The sequence below is a fragment of the Protopterus annectens genome, chromosome 11.part0 (genome assembly GCF_019279795.1).
Source record: "Protopterus annectens isolate FY-2018-M chromosome 11.part0, PAN1.0, whole genome shotgun sequence".
Taxonomy (NCBI): Eukaryota; Metazoa; Chordata; order Ceratodontiformes; family Protopteridae; genus Protopterus; species Protopterus annectens.
The window spans coordinates 1101708029-1101723675 of NC_056745.1; the positions used below are offsets into that span (position 1 = coordinate 1101708029).

The 15647-nt window shown below is 38.0% G+C and overlaps 1 protein-coding gene across 4 annotated transcripts in view; it reads right to left on the reverse strand.

Annotated features, from left to right (window-relative positions):
* The window catches only part of PTPRO (protein tyrosine phosphatase receptor type O), a 1723724-nt gene that overhangs the window by 333073 nt on the left and 1375004 nt on the right, over positions 1 to 15647 (reverse strand). For 3 of the 4 annotated variants that reach the window (XM_044088440.1, XM_044088442.1, XM_044088439.1), the window contains one exon: positions 3337 to 3372. The exons of the other annotated variant lie outside the window; for it this stretch is intronic. In XM_044088440.1, coding sequence (XP_043944375.1) covers positions 3337 to 3372 — 36 coding nt within the window. The remainder of the gene's footprint in view (positions 1 to 3336; positions 3373 to 15647) is intronic. 4 annotated transcript variants of the gene reach the window in all.

Here is a 15647-nt window from a genome sequence, read left to right on the forward strand (position 1 = left end):
AGAATAATATTTTGTAGGAGAAGTAAGATATAAGGGAAGGTAGGAATTAGGAAAGGTATGTAATACTGGATTAATGATAGTTATACAAAAAAAAAGATATGTGATGTATAGTGCTCATAACTAGCTATGGGTTAATATGTTTTTTCTTTTATATAAAAGTATGTTTGCCTATACCTTAAGTGATAATTTAATAAAAGTGTTAAAAGTGCTCAACTGTAAAATAAAAAAAAAAACACTTTTAGTTAAATGAACCATAACTCTCTCTCTCTCTCTATATATATATATATATATATATTTATATATATGTATGTATGTATATGGGTCCACTTTCAAATTTTGAAAATCTGAAACTTAAAACCTCCAAATAATGAAGTTAAAAGGATCAAAGTTTTGGAATCTTGAAACTTGAAAAACAAAAACAATGTAAAACAATAAAAGTTCAGAACTCACGTTGTTGCAGGTGGGGCTTGCCCCCCTGCACCCCCCATGTGTGGGGCTGTGCCCCCACAACCCCTGTTACTTAAATATACCAACTCTGAAATCACACTACAGTGAAGAGAAAGGTAAACTTCCCATTCTGCACTGTATGGCGATCTCCATTGACAAGTTTCGAGATTCCAAAACTTGGATCCTCTGAGCTTTGGTTTTTAGAGGTTTTAAGTTTTGGATTTTCGAAATTTAAAAGTGGACTAGATTATTTAATGAAATCTTGGAAAGTGAGAAGATGCCTGAGGAATGGAGAAAAAGTGTTTTGGTACCGATTTTTAAGAATAAGGGTGATGTGCAGAGTTGCAGTAACTACAGAGGGATTAAACTGATCAGTCACAGCATGACGTTATGGGAAAGAGTAGTGGAAGCTATGCTAAGAAGGGAGTGATCAGCAGTATGGTTTCATGCCAGGAAATAGCACTACAGATGCAATGTTTGCTCTGAGAGTGTTGATGGAGAAGTACAGAGAAGGTCAGAAGGAGGTGCATTGTGTCTTTGTGGATTTAGAGAAAGCATATGACAGGGTGCCTAGAGAGGAGTTGTGGTATTATATGAGGAAATCGGGAGTGTCAGAGAAGTATGCAAGAGTGGTACAGGATATGTACGAGAGTAGAGTGACAGTGGTGAGGTCTGCGGTGGGAGTGACGGATGCGTTTAAGGTGGAGGTGGGATTACATCAAGGATCAGCTCTGAGCCCTTTCTTATTTGCAATGGTGATGGACAGGTTGACAGACGAGATCAGACAGGAGTCCCCGTGGACTATGATGTTCTCAGATGACATTGTGATCTGTAGTGAGAGTAGAGAACAGGTGGAGGAGACCCTGGAGAGGTGGAGATATGCTCTAGAAAGAAGAGGAATGACGGTCAGCAGGACTAAGACAGAATATATGTGTGTGAATGAGAGGGAGGATAGAGGAATGGTGAGGATGCAAGGAGTAGAGGTGGCGAAGGTGGATGAGTTTAATTACTTGGGATCAACAGTTCAGAGTAATGGTGAGTGTGGAAGAGGTGAAGAAGAAGAGAGGCATAGCATGACGTGGGTGGAAGAGTGTCAGGAGTGATTTGTGACAGACGAGTACCAGTAAGAGTGAAAGGGAAGGTCTACAAGAGGGTAGTGAGACCAGCTATGTTATATGGGTTGGAGACAGTGGCATTGACAAAAAGGCAGGAGTCAGAGCTTGACGTGACAGAGTTGAAGATGCTAAGATTTGCACTGGGTGTAACGAGGGTGGACAGGATTAGGAATAAGTATATTAGAGGGTCAGCCCAGGTTGCAAGGCTTGGAGACAAAGCCAGAGAGGCAAGATTCCGTTGGTTTGGACATGTGCTGAGGAGGGATGCAGAATATATTGGGAAAAAGATGCTAATGATGAAGCTGCCATGTAACAGGAAAAGAGGAAGGCCTAAGATAAGGTTTATGGATATGGTGAGAGACGACATGCAGGTGGTTGGTGTGACACAGCAAGATGCAGAGGACAGGAAGAAATGGAAACAGTTTATCTGCTGTGGCGACCCCCTAATGGGAGCAGCTGAAAGAAGAAGAAGATATATATATATATATATATATATATATATATATATATATATATACACATACACACACACACACACACACACACATATATATATATATATATATATATATATAATATATGTGTGTGTGTGTATGTGTATATAGATAGATTGATATATACGTTTATTTAGTATTTGTTCACTGGGGAAGTGGACTGGTCTGTTGACCCTTTTCAGCAACAACCTGAGCTGAAAGAGCAGAAAACACACACTGCACTTCTGATGGCCTAATGTATGCAAAACTACAAGGCAATTACAAAGGCAAGGTTGCCTCACTTCCTCCAGAGAACCCCCTTGTTAATATCACTGGTTCTGCTGCTCTATGACCCTGCAGACAAACTTCTAGATTCACTCCTGAATGGAGGAAAAAAATATCCACATGGCCACTTGAGGGCAGTCTTGGAATGGAAGGAGACAATATCCATTAATTTGGTGTGTCAAACCCAAAAGAGATACTGAAAAGCAATGAACAACTGTAGTTTAGAGGCACGTACCAAAATACCTCTCACGGCATTACAAACAACAAAAGCTGCTATGGAATTTATGTTGTTTTAATATTACAAGTGATCAGACATTAAACATTTGCTGTCTTAAATGACATAATACAGACTTATTCTTTTTATTTATGTCTTTTTAACAAAGTTCATCATCATTCATTAATGCACTGTTAAACTATAAGTTTATTCATTTTTTTCTCCAGTGACTAAGATTGGAAGCTCTCTGAGACTGTGGAGATCTAGGTATTATGATGATCGCAGACAAGATTTTTTTTTATATTGATAATGGCCTATGGGCACAGCACTGGATCTACAATAATGTCTCTGAGTAATACCATATACTCTGTACCTTACACTATTCATAGCATCACTAGTTCCTTTAAAAAAGGCCAAGCAACACGGTTCTAGACTGCTGCAAGTACTGCCCTATATTAGGGTCACACTATAGTAGGCAACAAATCAGACTGTATGCAGTCTCTCTGGAGTTTATGCCTTTTTCTGCCTTACCCACCACCACGTAATCTGACTCTCGCAAACTGGACCTTGCTAAATGTCATAGATGGTAATACTACAAACACACTAAAAGTTTCTTGAACTCATACTATTGCTGTCCAAATGTGAAATTTTGAAAAAAAAAAGAGAAAAATGAAAGAAAAAAGAAAATACAGCTTTGAAAATCTATTTTATCACCTCTTTAGTATAACATACTGACATTCAGCATGACTAGTTTCAGATGGGCAAGCATCAGAATATTTTTATAACATGAAATAAGACATACTTTGTTAACTTCCTCTTCTTCAATCCATTTTTGTTCCTGTGGGTAGAAAAAAAGAGAAATTGGTTTCTCTTTTCAAAAAAGGCAAATTAGTTTGTACTTTTCTTCCCTTTTATGAAATCAGTGAATTTCCATCATAGACTCATGCAACAAATTTCATAAACAAAAGCAGGGTTAAATCACTAAATGTGGACAAAAATATATGAGGTGCTAGTGTGAGCTCAAAAAACATTTCACTGTGCTGGTGTACTATAACATGTCATGGTACAGGTGCATTTGTTAGGATAGGTATTTACAGCAGCCATGTTCTTGACACTTAATCCTACTTCACTTCAACCTCAAGCCTGCATGAAAGCCAAATACATGACCATGATTGCTCTCTGAACTGAGATGCACATTTACCTAGTTAATAATTCCACTAAAAATAGCTGCAAACAGACATTTTATAACTAATCTAGAATAACCATAACAGTTGTGAAAAGAAATAAATGAGAATATTTAATCTGATTTAGGATCCCTTTTCATTGTAGGCTTGATCTGTTTGGTTCTGCTTGACAGACAGCTGACTCCAGAATCATAAGGCAATCATTTAACCTTGCATATAAACTAAGAATAAGAGGTTTGGTTTGGATGATGGTGACAGAACTACATATAGGTTACTTATTTTATTTAATGTCCAGTTAAAAAAATGTGCAGATGTGAACCCACAGTGTGGTACAGATAGCAAAGGACATCAGACACCTAGTTTTATAAATTCTAGACAGACACACGTATATCAGGTACAATGAATGATTTTTCCTGGCTCATTTATACAAAGCAAAGTACTTTTATTGAATAATCATCACACTTTTATAAGGTGTTTAAAGTACAATGCTGTATCCATATCTTTACATATGTTTGTGGTAGCATTTTGTATCTTTTAAGTTTGTTGTAGCATTTCACTCTGAAGACTCCTTTTCTGCGCTTTTACATTAGGTGGACTGGGATTATTCATTTAGTGGTAGTAGGTGCTCACCTGGTCTATCTAAGCTGTGAAACACACAAAAGCATTCTACGTATTTTTTGCACTTCTTTTATATACTGTGACTGTACTTCAGCAGTTTAAAAAAAAACAGTACTGTCTGCTGCTGCTTTGCACTGTATAACACTGTATCTGTTAGTTGTAGGTAGTTTGTGTGGTCTTGTTACACTTGGGTTCCAAACCAGCTATTCTACATTAAAAAGATGGTTTTCTGCACCCTTGTGGCAGAAGATTGTTCATCTAACTTGACTGAGTTTAGGACTGCTGGTGGAAGGCTTACTGAGTGATTTCCTGATTAATAGCTGATAACATGTTTCTCTTTGCTTGTATTTAAGCCTCACATTTGTGCGCTCTTTGGCATATTTACTCAGAGCTGCTCATCTTTTTGTGACTTTGCTACTGATTGCTGAGAATCTGCTTTCACCTGAAGCAATCCACTACTGAGAAAACAAAAATAAGTATTTTTTGCCCTTCTCTTATATATTGTGTCAGCACTTTAGCAGTTTCTTAAGCTATTTACTATTATTTTTGCATTTTATAGCACAAAAAAATCTGTACTGTCTACTCCTGCTTTAAGTAGTTAATTGCACTGTGCGGCATTGTATCTGTTACTTGTAGGGTTGTTGTAAGTAGTTTATGTGGTCTTGTTACAATTGGGCTCCAAACAAGCTATTCTACATTAAGAAGGTGGTTTTCTGCACCCTTGTGACAGAAGTGTGTTGATTTAACTTGTCTGAGTTAGGGGTTGCTGGTGGCAGGCTTATTTTGTGCTTTTATGGTTGGTAGTTAGTTTAAAATTTGTTTCTTTTTGCTCATATTTAAGTCTTGTGCAGTGCTGCTCTTTGTTCAGCTATGGTTAGCAGTGACCTGTACAGACGCAAAAGCCTAGAAGCTCAGTTTTTACCTAATGAGCTGTCAGTGAAACCCTTCCAAGCTTCTCTGCTGCTCTAAGAGCAACTCATTTGTGCACTGAGCAGTGTTGCCTTATTGATCAACCTTAGCTTAGACAAAGTTTAGGTCCCTCTTGTAGTCTTGGCACTACCAATGCAGTCCTGTCAAATTAAACCATTCTATTTCCTAATAAAACATACAGTAAGAACCTGCTATCACGGTTGAGCAGTTTTCCATCATCTCTCTGGCCACCCTCAAAGACATGGGCATCCTGAGACAATGTAGTAATTGTCTTATGTATGTGCAACCACTTATTCCTGAAACAAAAAATATTTTATGTGATAGATGTATTTACATTATGAAATTGGAGGCAAGACTCTCACATAAGAACAAATCAAATGCCAAACAGATTGTCAGTATGCACACACTTCCCATGCTAAATAAGGACATGACACACAAACCCACATTTATGGAGGTACTCACTAGTAACTTACCAAAAGGCAACCACTTACACACATAACAATGCAAAAAAAAAAAACAACTACAACACATAACACACACACCAATGTCTCAAATAAGCCTATAAGGGGTTACACCACAAAATCTAATGTATTTGTCACAGGTGACTCCATTGTGAGGGTCTATATTATATCATCGAACGCTTAAAAAGCAAACGCTGATTGACAGACCTAAGTTAAGCGAAAGCTACAATCTCGAACTGTCAGATCGCGATTTTTTTCCCAGGGAAAAAAATCGCTGATCCAAAACACATACACACAACACAAGCACACCAAATAAACAGAAATCCACACACATACACCTAAAATCTGATACCTAACCCTACACTAAACTATGCACACACCACTAACTACCCACTTACCTTAACCCAAACCCTAACCCTAAGGTCCGTCACTATCGCACACTCACCTCACCCGCTCCCTAACCCTAACTCACTTAAATCTGCCCAAACCCTCATGTCCACTCAATCGCACACACACCTAACCTGAGCCCTAACCCTAACTCACCTAAATCACCCTAACACTCACATCCACACAATCACACACTTACCTGAATCTGACTGGTAACTTTCCACCATAACACTGAAAATACCAAAGCAACAGAAACAAACAACCAAATTCTTTCCCTAGGAAAAAATTTGAGTTTCTGCTGTTTTGATATTTTGCAGTTTCGCGAAAATAAGTTTGATCAATCAGCGTTCGCTTTTTTAAGCATTTGAGGATATAATATAGACCCCCACTGTGAGACACATGGATGTTCCCCTCTCCAGGCTGGATAAGGAGCAGGTTACAGTTAGCTGTCTGTTAGGTGCCAGGATCCATCAAGTCACTCAAGTCACTCAACCACAAGTACATGTATGACTCCGTCATGGGGTTGAATGCCTTGAGATTTACCTCACTGGACTATATTAAGAGAGACATGACTGAGCTACTCAGATTATGTGTCACAGGCAGGTATAAGCCTATCCTTAAGCAGCATTCTGCCTTCTCCAAGAATGATACAACAATACAAGCAAAAAAAAATGACTGACTTTAACAATTGCCTAAGCTTCTGGTGTTACTCCAAGGGGATCCAATATCTGTCAGCCTATGAAGACATGGTCAATAGGCTATGCTGCCTTGTCAGAAATGCATTGCACCTGTCTCCCCTAGGCTTTCAGATACTGGCAAAGGCATTTGACACCCCTATTGTTCCTTTTTTAGGCAGTGTGAAAACAATCAACCTCCTAATATAACAAAATCATGTCTAGATAAGCTCAAGGCACTGCTTCTTGATGCCAGGTGCCTAAACAAGAAACTGTACTTCCTGAAAGCACTCTTCACTTTGGAGGATGCTAACATCTGTGCAGTCACCGAGACATGGTTCAAAGATGCGGAAAGCACCCGGCCATGCAGGGCTACAATGCTATCAATACATTCAGACCACAAACTGAGCATGAAAGAACCAAAGCAAGAGGTGTACCCATCTTCATTAAGGAAAATTACATCTGGAAACTGTTCAAACAGTATAACTCTCTTGAGGTACTCCATGTCCAATTAATTATAGTCAAAGCCTCTACCACATTATAGCTAGCCATAGGTCCCCCACCAGGAAACAGGAAAATCATACTGCATACCAGGACTTACTGGAGTCAGTTGCCATACAGCCTAACACCTTACTCATGGGTAATTTTAATTATCATACCATCAACTGGGAAACATACTCAACCACAAACATGATGGCTCAGAGGTTCTTAGACTTTGTCAATGCAAATGCTATGGAACAGCTAGTCAGCACACCCACAGGAGGCTCAAATTTCCTGGACAAAGGTTCACTAACATGGGAGAGCATTGCAACCCCCCCCCCCCCTCGTGTGATGACCTCCCTAGTAAGACTGGACCATAAATTAGTCTTGTTTGATGTAATTATAAGACCAAAGAAAGAAACTAATGTACAAAAATAAGAGGGAAATGGCATAGCAGACGAAAAAATTCCTCTCTAACTTAAACAAACCAATTAGAGATCTTGTCAAGTCCTCCAAAGTTAATTACAAAGTGAAAATAGTCTCCCTAGCTAAGGATAATCACAAGGCATTCTTTAATTATGTCCAAAATCTAAAAAAAATGTCCAGCTATGTGATGAACTGGTTATGGATGGCACCACCTATACTCATCTGGAGTTAATAGCCAACCTGCTAGCTGACAAATTTGGAGCAAACTTCACCCTCCTATCCCCTCCAGTCATCCCCAAAAGCATACCTGCCATCCTTTCCTCAGCCTATTATTTCAACACAGCATGTTATCTTAGTGCTCTCTAAGGCCAGAAACGCAGCATCAATGGGACCAGATAACATCCCAGGTTACCTTTTAAACAACTTAAAACATGACTTACCAGACCCATTTAGAACCTTGTTTAACTACAGCCTGTGAACTGGCCATGTTCCTACAGAATGGAGGACAGCAATAGTAATTCCTCTGAACAAAGGGGGACCATCAACTGACCCTGGGAATAAAAGGCCCATAAGCTTGACTAGATTCATCTGGAAGACCATGGAAAGAATCATTATGGACCTTATTAACAAGGACATAGGTAATCTCCAAGCTTTGTACCCAACCTAGTTTGAATTTGTTAAAGGTAGATAATGCCTGTTAAACATGGTTGACTTCTTCTAGAAAATCACCATGGCCCTGGATGAGGGAAAGACAGTGCATGCCACCAATCTTGACCTAGCCAAGGCATTTGGCACAATTCCCCACTCAGGTATTATACAGAAACTCTCCCAAATGGGAATTAACCCCTACATTAGTAGAAGGATAGACAACTGGCTCACTGGCAGGACCCATACTGTAAAAGTAGGTGATTTTACTTCTAACAAAAGGACAGTAAACAGTGGTGTACCACAGGATTCTGTGCTGGGCCCATACCTCTCAACTGTCCAGATTTTTGCCTCATATTTTTAGTCTCTTCCTCATAAAATTTTTGGTTTTCTGAAAAATTACAAGAATGATTTAATGACTGAAGTCACTAAATGACATACATTTGAGTTTCAGACTTCAAATCCTTCAGAAAATGTATGATAAAACAAACCCTGTTACTCTCAGAACTTTCTAAGTTTATAAGAACAATATTTAAAATATGTTCCTATTTTTGGGCCTTTGTCACCCTATTTTGTCAGGCTTTGTCCAGATTTCTTGCACTATGTGATTGAGCTGTATGGCTGGGACTTACTGTTTGTAATTTATTTCTCTGAAGTGCATGCAAACTTGGATGCCCTGTGGCTGACCAAGTTCTTTGATGATTGCAATTTGGGAGTAATCACTGAGTCTCCCGATGATGTTAATATACTGCAGACAGGGTTGACACAGACACATAATTGATGAAAAAGCCATGGATTAAAGCTAAATACAAAAATGCATTATTATTCCCTTTAGGAAAGCTGACATCCCTGTTAATTATAGATAGCACCCCAGTAAGTGCAGACCCAGTAGTATGTGATCTGGGTACTCAGGCTGATGGCAACCAAACTTTGACCGCCACATATCCAAAGTAGTAAGGAAATCCTTCTATGTGGCATGTCTTATAAGTAGAGGTCATGCATCTAGATCTAAGGATGCTATAATTTCATTATACTAGGTTCTCAGCAGACCAATAACTGAGTACAATGCTCCCTATTGCATGTAGCTCACCAGACACCTACAACAATTGGAGAGACCACAGGGGTTTATCACCAAGAAATTATAGGATACACAAAACAAGTCTTACGTGGAAAGACTGAAAGCCCTGTCATTGTATTTTGTCTCCTATAGATTGCTAAGGGGTAACATGTGCCTGGTTTACAGGGCAGTCTCTGACCCAACCCTGATGGAAATGCTACACATTTGTAAATCAAACTACACGAAGGTCACTTGCTCCAGGGATCTTAACCTAGCCTCTGACATGAACAGGTCACACTGGAGAGAAATCACAGATATCCATTACTCTGGAACAAGCTTCCAATTCATGCAAAACAGAACCCCTCCCTGACCCTCTTCAAACACAACTTAGATCAATGAATGGGTGACTGCAGATTCCCTCCTGGGGTGGCACCCATGTCCCTCCTAGACAGAGGAAGTTGTATTAACTACCATAGACCTTTACCTCTGCAAACTTCACTCACCTAACCACCGACAATTAACACAACTCAAGATAAATATGGCTAGGCTTGTACGAGCTCTAGGGCCATTAGCCTAGTAACCTTCAATGAACCTATGAAACTGTTGCAATCTCTTTCTATTAAAAGTATGTATCATGTTGTAGGTAATTAGGCAACATTCAGTGGCAAGGTTTCCAACAGCAAGTAACAGCTTCTTGTCAGAAGGTATAATACAAGTGCACAACAATTTTTCTTTACATCGTTTGTCATAAAAATGCAATACTCCTAAAAATCTTTCAGGGCATTAAAATGAAAGGTGTGATAACCAGCTAAAGCATGTTTTATTTATTCTGCTATCAGATGAACCATATTTGATGACCACCTTAAATTACAGCTCTTGCTGTATTTTCAAGTTTGTGTGATTCCTAAAACACGGATGAATGAAGTGTGATTGGGGGAAATATATATTAAAACTGAAACTGCAGTATCTCAGAGAGTTTCTTCTTGCAAGGAAAAGCAGTCTCAGAATGGGGTGGAGGTGGGGTACGGGAGGCGACTTATGGAAAGAAATGCTTTGAATGAGTAAGAGCAAACTTCACACGTCTCTGGTTTACCTGCAGGATGACACCTAAGGTTTCTGAGTTTCAGGGATCTCACTGTCAAGTCTCAAGCTTCAGATATGGTGCCCCCTTTCAAGGACATCTTGTAAGCAAACTCTATTTAATGAGTTACTTAGAATCAGACGGTATGCAAATAGAAACTAAGGGAAATAAAACTCAAACAATAAGATAAAATCGTTAGTAGTTGATAGCCTTAGCTCTTTATGATATTTTCCAGACTTAACAGAAATGTGGCAAATGCTTTTTTTTTAAGTATATTAATTTTAAATGTTTAATACATTTTCAACATGTCATTTATAGGATTCCAAGTTATAAATATTACAGTATTATTGAGTAATTCCTTCATAAAAGGTCATATAATTCACCAGCTGCAGAACCTCGATACAGCAAATACTGTGACAGAGCAGTGTGGTAACAGTCTTATAGTTTATAAGGGGGCACCATTAAATGAGTGTGCTGAATATTTTTGAATAAAAATATTTATAGTTGCCGAAGTTATACATAAATTTATTTTTATGAATATGTGGCTTTTAACATTAGCAATTCTGCTACTTTGATATAAAACCTATAAAACATTCCTTCTTTGGACAGCATCATGAGTGAAGCAGCATTCACATTTAAAATCCAGACAGAAATATTTTGTACTAGTTAAAAAGTATATTGAAACTTTGGCAGAGGGAATGTTTTATGTCAAAATGGAATAACAAAGTTTTCTGTTACTTAAACTGGCCAATTTAAATTTTAATGAATATAGAACACAGATATAATCATTTTATAAGTTTACTTCATCAAAGACAGAGCTAGGGCAGGGCAAAGGGGCAGTTGTCCTAGGTGTAAACTGTTATGAGCTGCTATCAACACAGTTGCAGAGGTTCTGATCAGTCCCTGTAAGTCAGTGGTATGATTACCCAACTGCTGTAGTTGAATGCATGTGCAGATAATCATTTAAGTGCCACTGATTAACACTGTATCTGCTTGAATGATTTTAAAGACTACTTGCAGTGTATGTGTGTGTGTGTGTGTGTGTGTGTGTGTGTGTGTGTGTGTGTGTGTGTGTGTGTGTGTGTGTGTGTGTGTGTGTGTGTGTGTGTGTGTGTGTGTGTGTGTGTGTGTGTGTGTTTGTGTGTGTGTATGTCTGTGTACATGTTTGTGTGTGTGTGTGTTTGTGTCTGTGCTTGTTTGCATGTGTGTGTTTGTGTGTGTGCTTGTTTGTATCTGTCTGTGTACGTGTGTGTGTGTGTGTGTGTGTGTGTGTGTGTGTGTGTGTGTGTGTGTGTGTGTGTGTGTGTGTGTGCGTGTGTGTGTGTGCATGCACATGGTGGTAGTTAGGAGCTGTAGGTAGCAGGGAGATAATATAGCTCTTTGCTAGAGATTCTGCAAGAAAGATACACAAGAGCTACTGAAGCATGGTAGCTCTTTTTGGAAGTGCCCAGTGTGCCACCTACCCTAGCTAAAGCTGTACAATAAGGCACTCTGGGGATGTGTTCATACAGCTAAACCTACATGTCCAGGGTTTGTAATGCCTGTATGATATACTACCCTCCTTTTCTTCCTGCTTATATGTATAATGTTTATTCTTTAATAAGAAACCCTACAAGAGCTGCATAACTTCAAATGATCCATATAAACCACAAATACTGTGGCCTCCTTCTGAATAAACCTTTCATTACCAAGTTGAGATGCCACGTTTTGACTTCAAAGAACTAACTCACTTACAACATCTCTACTTTCACATTAACAATGATAAATGTTGTAATTAGACTGAATATGTTATTTATTCTTTTTTTTTCAAAAATTTCTTTATGCGAGTTTCCAAGGAGAAATAAAACCAATATACAATACAGAAATGAATTAACACAACAAAAACAATCTATATACAATATGTACAAAATAAGTCACTTTATCAGTCAATTTAGTGCACACACAAGCCTTGAATAAGACACTAATACCAGTGTAGAAGATAGAAAAGGACAGATCTTGAATAAGGGGTAGATCTATAAATAATCAGCTGTCTACCAGAAGTTCTTAGCTTCTCATAATTAGCAGGCATTTTATAATTTTTAAATTGACATTTCTCACCTCTTAAGAATGACTTCAAGCAGGTATTCCCAGTATTTATGATAATATTTACGTTTAGTAGTTGTGTAGAGTAGTTTGTGGGATGAGATGTACTTGATGATTAAATTGCCAAAACCTTCCCATGAGAGATGGGTTGCACAAGTCCAGTTCTTTGTAATGTAGAATTTAATAAGAGCACATATCGTGATGAGGACATGTTTTAGAATTCTTGGGAGATTGTTTATATTGATGTGTAATATGGCCGTTTCCCATGACAGAGTGCTTTTTCCATAACCCATTTTTTGTAGTCTAGCTCTTAGTGAGCACCAAAGCTTGTGTACTTTACTACACTCCCACATAATATGAAGGATATGTGCAGATTGATTGGGGCAGTGTGGGCAATTAGGAGACTAGTTAGTATTGAATTTATTTAGTTTTAGTGGGGTAAAGTAAGTGTCATTATTAATCATAAGTTGGATGTATAAGAGTTTTTTGAAAGATATGAATTTGAGTGTATTTACAAAGGTATCTTTTTTACTTTGTGCATTAATTTGTTGGGTTTCCCTTGCCAGTGGGGAGAAAATAAAAGGTGGTTCTGACATTTTACATCCATTACCAGTTTATATACTCTAGAAATAGTTTTCCCTTTAATTGCCAGGTTTTTAAGAATTAATTGCGATACAGTAATGTCTTGTATATCATAATTATCTGGAAGAAATTTAATGCTAATAAGATATCATAATGAGTTAAGAATGGCTACATACTTCTTTGAAGATTAAGTTGCATTCTAAGTTGTGTTATATCATAATCTTTCCATTTGTAGATCTCCCAGACTGTAAGTTCCCCAAGTAAGGAATAATCCATTACGTTTATAAGATGATTATTTAGTAGTAAATTTGGATTTTGATGAAGGGGTTGCAGTAGGGAGAGGGCACTGAATAGTTGTATTGACTTAAAATGTTCTTAAGTAGTTAAAACCATATGTTTAATAACTTCTTGACATAGTCAGATTTTTTATTTAAATTGAGGAAGAGGAGGGATTTGGGATTACACCCAAGAGACTTAATTTGTTGAGACCATAGTTCTGACTATAGGGGGGACTATATGTTTGAGTTAGAATCATAATTTATTATCTGAAGTAGCCTGTATGAAATAATGATACTATAATATAGTTTAAATTCAGGTAACCCTAACCTCCCTTAATTTTCGGAAGTATAAGTTTATCATACTTAATTTCTAGTGAATTTAGGATACCAAAGAAATTTAGATATAGCTTTCTCCATATCTAGAAATAATTTTTGGGGAATAAATGAAAGAGTGGCATTTAGCTGGAAAAGAATTCTAGGTAACAGATTCATTTTTACTATACTAGCTTTTGAGAACAGGGACATGTTAATATGTTCCATCTATTTAAGTCGTTATCAATGCTGGTGCACGTACAGGTTAAATTGTTTTTAACAATTTCATTAATGTTTGGAGTAAATATTATCTCCAGATTTCAGTTGGTATCTTAATTTAATCTTGCTCTCAGGGAAGTAATAATCTTTATGACCAAGAGGATTTAGAGGGAAGAGATGTGACTTGTTGGGATTTAGCTTATAATTCGAGATCTCTGAGAACTTATCAATTGCTTTAAGTATTTTAGGGAGGTCGTTTGAGGGGAGTTGGAGATATATGTTTAAGTCAACTGCAAAGGCCGAAACCATAAGTTTAATATTAAATATTTTTGGAATGTGGTGAAAGGCTTTGTGTGAAATAAAAAGGAGCATGGGGTTCAAGGTATAAGTTAAACAGGTAAGGAGATAGTGGACAGCCTTGCTTTGTGCCATTGGTGATGGGAATAGGGTTTGTTCTAAGATTATCTGAATAGAAGTAGAAGCCATTTGATAGAGTACCTTAACTTTTTTTTATAAAATCTTGAGGAATTCCAAATAGATGCATAACGTTAAATAAGAAGTTTAAATGAACTCTATCGAATGCTTTGCTAGCATCTGCAGCAGTAACATAATTGGGATGTTTCTTTTATGCCCCTAAATGACAGGTCAGAGCTAAGGTACGGATAGCACCCTGGTTAACAAGAGAGTCCAAAACCAAAATCAAACTTAGAAATAAAGCATGGGATAAATGGCGAACTACTAAGGTACCTTTAGATCGTATCAAATTCCAACAGCTGAGAAATGAGACGAAAAAAGCCATCACCCGGGACAAAAAAAACTACTTTTGCCACCTGCAACATAAACACCAAAATAATCCCCAGAAGTTCTGGGCAGGTTTAAATAACCTTCTCCATTCTGGTAAATCTTCAACTCCTACCCCTGGGACACTTATTGGTAAAAACCCAGAGGAAATAGCAAATAATTTCAATTCTTTCTTCACTGAGACTATTCAGTCTTTAGCCAACCAACTACCTCCCTCCTCCTCTTCTCTTAAAAACATCATAGTAAAATCACTTCCCTCTTTTACTTTTCAGCCCATCTCTACATCCTTTATCAGAGACTTACTGAAGAAACTAAAAGCAACTACCCTTTCTGCAGACCTACTTCCGGCTGAATACCTACAAATAGCTGCAGATGTGATAGCCTATCCTATATCAATTCTAATCAATAGAGTCATAACCGAGGCCACAATCCCCTCTATATGGAAAATATCATATGTCATCCCGCTCCATAAAGGCGGTGCCTCCACAGAATTATCAAACTACAGACCAATAGCCATACTGTCACCGCTAGCCAAAATTATGGAAAGATGTGTCCATAAACAACTTATTCACTATCTCACCCAGAACAATCTTATGACCAAATCCCAGCATGGTTTCAGACCTCACCATAGTACGACCACAGCTCTCCTCTCCTTTACTGATACAATTAACCAAAACCAGAATAATAAAAAAATATCCTCTGCCCTCTTTCTGGACTTGTCAAAGGCCTTTGACATGGTAAATCACCAGTTACTTCTCCATACATTGGAAGCCCTTTACCTAGATAGCTCAGCTCTCAATTGGTTCCATGCTTACCTCTCTGGTAGACAACAAGCAGTCCAGTGGCACAATAAGCTCTCACACCTGTTACCTAATACCATAGGTGTTCCCCAAGGC